Source organism: Egretta garzetta, unplaced genomic scaffold (assembly GCF_000687185.1).
Source record: "Egretta garzetta isolate BGI_Z169 unplaced genomic scaffold, ASM68718v1 scaffold361, whole genome shotgun sequence".
Taxonomy (NCBI): domain Eukaryota; kingdom Metazoa; phylum Chordata; class Aves; order Pelecaniformes; family Ardeidae; genus Egretta; species Egretta garzetta.
The window spans coordinates 437,651-441,677 of record NW_009258688.1 but is presented as its reverse complement, the minus strand read 5'-3'; the positions used below and the strand labels follow the sequence as shown (position 1 = coordinate 441,677).

The 4,027-nt window shown below is 39.7% G+C and overlaps 1 protein-coding gene across 2 annotated transcripts; it reads left to right on the top strand.

The window, feature by feature from the left end:
• The first annotated feature begins 140 nt into the window (after positions 1–140).
• TMEM251 (transmembrane protein 251) lies at positions 141–2,502 on the top strand. Of its 2 annotated transcripts, none has more exons than XM_035888718.1 (2): positions 141–178; positions 1,942–2,502. In XM_035888718.1, the coding sequence occupies exon 2, from the start codon at positions 1,958–1,960 to the stop codon at positions 2,351–2,353; it is 396 nt and encodes a 131-aa protein (XP_035744611.1). In that variant the 5' UTR covers positions 141–178; positions 1,942–1,957; the 3' UTR covers positions 2,354–2,502. The 2 variants fall into 2 exon arrangements, with proteins under 2 accessions (XP_035744611.1, XP_035744610.1); XM_035888717.1 differs by lacking the exon at positions 141–178 and adding an exon at positions 803–1,618.
• Positions 2,503–4,027: the final 1,525 nt, after the last annotated feature.

The following is a 4,027-nucleotide window of genomic DNA, read 5'->3' as shown; positions in this document are numbered from 1 at the left end:
AGCACCCGCGGAATGGGGGTGAACGGCTCTGGTAACTATCGCGGGTATCTCCGAAAGCTCGAAAGGGAAAATAAGAGTGGGGAAACTCCAGGCGTTCTCTCTGCCCCCTTCGGTGTAACCCGGAGCTAGGGCTGCTCTTTTGGCTACTGCTGCCTAGCAAGGATAGGAGGAAAAACAAGTAATGTTTACCTTCTTGAACGTACTGCAGTTTTAATGGTGTTGTGCTTCCCATATGCGCGGTCCTTCTGAAGATCTATTTTCTCTGAAGGCGACAACTTGTTAGCCATCTCTAAAATGCCTGACTACTGGGAAAAACGGGCAGCAGCTTAGCTATTGGGTAAACGTGGGCTCTGGACTTTAAGTTTTTACCCAGTGGATTAACAGCTTCTTACACAAATCTTTCTGTTGTCCAACTAAAAGTATTAAGTCTGTGTATTAAAGGGAAACATACTGTTAACTTATATAGAAGGATAAGGCTAAACAACAAATAGCTGTCACAGACGTAAGTAATGGCATTCTTGGGTATTTACTGTCACTGTATGTTTGACTCTTAGCCGCGAAAATGCAGCAGCATAAGGGCCAGAACAACTTCTCCAGGGCTACCCAAATCAGATCCTGTCGGGCCAGGACTGAGGCTATCCTTCAGATATGGAAAACCAGGAAGTCTTTCAAGATTGCTAGGCAGACAGATTAGTCTGGCCTCAGGAAGGGGCATTTAGAAAGGTGTAGTGATTTTTATTTTTTTTATCAATTACGGTAAACTATCTCATAGTTCCCTTAATACATCTTGTTCTGTGTGCATAAATCATTATTAAATAAGCATTTCTGCCTAGTATTTCTAAAGCCTGATATATTTTCTTAAAACGTGACTGCTTATCTAGATTTTACCCCTCTCTTAAAAAAGGTAGGAAGGGTAAAAACCCCAACAGTCTTTAAAAGCACGTTTGTTAGGAGAACTCTAACCAGCTGCAGTGAAGTGGTGGTTCTCCCTGCCCTGCCCAAGGGCTATTTTGAGGGAACATGGTGATGACTTATTGGTATGAGCAGAGGTACTTCAGCTAGAGTGTTTGTATCTGGTTTGAAGAGTGTTTCAAGTCACCTAGACCCATACAGCCAGCTGGAGATCTTAAAGCAGTTAAAATCCAAGCCCAGTAGTGTCTGGGGTGCTTCAATAATTTGTGCTTCTTCTGAAAAGTGCCAGTTGACTGGTGTCTGGTTTGTTCTGCACCAAGTCAGTTACTAGCACAGACGTCCAGCTTCTTTCTTCCAGAAGGCATACTGCAACTGTTGAGACAGACAGAGCAGAAATACATTTAGGTGCAAGTAACATGCTTGTAGTATCTTCATGTGTGCAAATGGGTACAAATACATACCTTTAGTACATACCTTCTCATGTTCAAATTGAAAACACCCTTTTATATGGTTCATAGATTAGCACTCAGCTAGAGCTTAATAAAAGTGGATGTTGCTGCACTGCAAACAAGCAGTGATGCTCCTGTTACTGGCTGGCTAGCAGCGTGTTTGTCTTGCAGATGTCAAAGAACTTCACAAACTTTCCGTATTTATAGAAAGTCTTGTATTATCCCCACCCTGCAGCTAGAGACAGAGGGCAAATGGGGTAAGTAACTTACCCAATTAATGACTTCTGTTTTGTTCACTCAGTACGTGACTTTAGCCTGGTGTAACTTGATGGCTAGCAGGCCCTAAACTAGCCATAGCCATCCATAGAGCATTGTATGTAATTAGCCTTAGCCTGTTGCTGGCATAGTAGTGTGATTTTGTCTGATGTAGAGAGAATTCAGGTCTTCAGAAATGCACGTGTGCTGGTTTTACTATTGTGTAATGAAAAGTTATAAAAGATTAACTTAAGAAAACTAAGCTTCATCTGTGTCCCCTCTTTCTCCAAACTGTACTGAATGTATACGTCGCCTTTTGTTCCAGGTGCAGAGCATGGAGAATGATGAACTTCCGCCAGAGGATGGGCTGGATTGGTGTGGGGTTGTACTTGTTAGCAAGTGCTGCAGCTTTTTATTATGTCTTTGAAATCAATGAGACCTACAACAAACTAGCACTGGAGCACATTCAGCAACATCCCAAGGAACCACAGGAAGGAACCACATGGACGCACTCCTTAAAAGTACGACTGCTATCCTTGCCTTTCTGGCTGTGGACTATAATATTTTTAATACCATATTTACAGATGTTCTTGTTCCTCTATTCCTGTACAAGAGCTGACCCCAAAACTGTTGGGTATTGCATCATTCCTATCTGCTTGGCTGTTATTTGCAATCGTCATCAAACGTTTGTGAAGGCCTCTAATCAGATCAGTAGATTGCAACTGATTGACACTTAGCTCAATTTCTAGTTTCCGTAGCTGTTTTGAAGCAATTGCATATGCCTGATCTAATCACAAGACTGAAGTTCTGAGTGAAGGCTGGAAAGAACCTTTTCTTTCATACTGTTAAGCAATGAAGAGAGTGACTGTTTTCTATTAAAAAAAAAGTAACTACAAAGGTTTTTAAATATGGGTCTGTCAGAATGGCCAGAGTGGGAGAGCCCTGTGTGACACTTGATGGAAGTATTCCTCATTTTGCCTTAATGATGCAAAATTGCAACACTCCATCTGAAACGTCCTGTGGGGAAATAAGTTTCTGGTCCATGACTTTACTCCGCTGTGCAAAAAAGTGATTTCCTATGTTTTCCCTTGGAGTAAAATCAATGAAAAGATACTTCTTTTGTGGTAAATGTAACAGGAAGAAAAATCAGAACATTGATTATAAAAGCTGCACTTAACACAATTCTTTGCTTTTTCTTTTTTTTTTAATAATTAACATCTACATCAGTGCTGGTTTTTAATGATATTTTTTTAAAACAAGTTTAGATATAAATACAGGAAGCAAAGAATAAAGTTTGTGCGAACATTTAAAGGGAAAAAGGTACCTTTTTTTTTTTCTGTGGTAGTATACTTTTTTCAGTGACTACAACAGTACCGTGTTGTAGTAGGTAGGCAGTGAGGAGTGGCATAGGCCTGGAACTTGGTGCTTTAAACTTTTCCCACGACATCAAAAGCAGTTTACACTTGCATTGGCCTATAGTCCGCACAAAACTTCATTTGTGTTTCCTTCTATCTATAATCTCCTTTGATAAAATTGCAAGTGATTGGAGTTTACTACCATTCTAATTTCACTCCAGATATGATGCAAAACCATGTTCTGGGAGCACCGATGTATTAGGAAAAACTTTGAGTTTGGGAAAGTTAACTGGTATTAGGTTGGGGGGATGCTGCAAACAGGTTGTAAGACAGATAATGGTGTTTCTTCCAGAAATTTGAAGAAAATACCTTCTTATTCTTGCAATGAATGCAAATTTCTTGAGGCATACTGAAATTCCACTGAGATTTCTCTCCATAGTTTCAACCTCTATTTTTCAGTGCTATTTTGGCATAGCGTTTCATTCTAACTACTACTGGACTGTGTATTTTGAGTAATATCGAATCTGCTCTTTCTTCTTTTTTGTTTCTTCTTAGAATAACTAAATTTTTGAGCCAGCCGTGATGGAAGTAACCTTCCGAATGTGAAAACAGTGCAAAATACGCTCTTCAAAAATAGTAGGCCCAAAACAGTTATGGACTGAACTCCTCTGTTATAATTTCATTTGTATGTGGTTGTTAGTACCTAATCATCACAAATGCTAATCCATTTCTGACTACTTCAAGGGAATCCTGGAGAATATTGGCTTTGGAAAGAGAACGCTATTTTCAGTGTTGCTATGTTTTAGCACGGCAGTTACAACACCTTAAACTTTCTGTTTGCATTTGGAGATAATTTTGAGACGCTGGTTTCAAATGTCAGCATCGGTGCTAGGACCTGAAAACAATGTAGCCTTTACAAGAAGGTTTTAAGTTCTAAGTGCAATATGAAAAGGAGGAAGCTGCCATCTTAATATGCTGGAGTAAGAATAAATTATAAACTCTGACGTGTAGTATCTTTGGGAGTCAGAGCTTTTAAGTTGTGTTGTTTCCTAACTT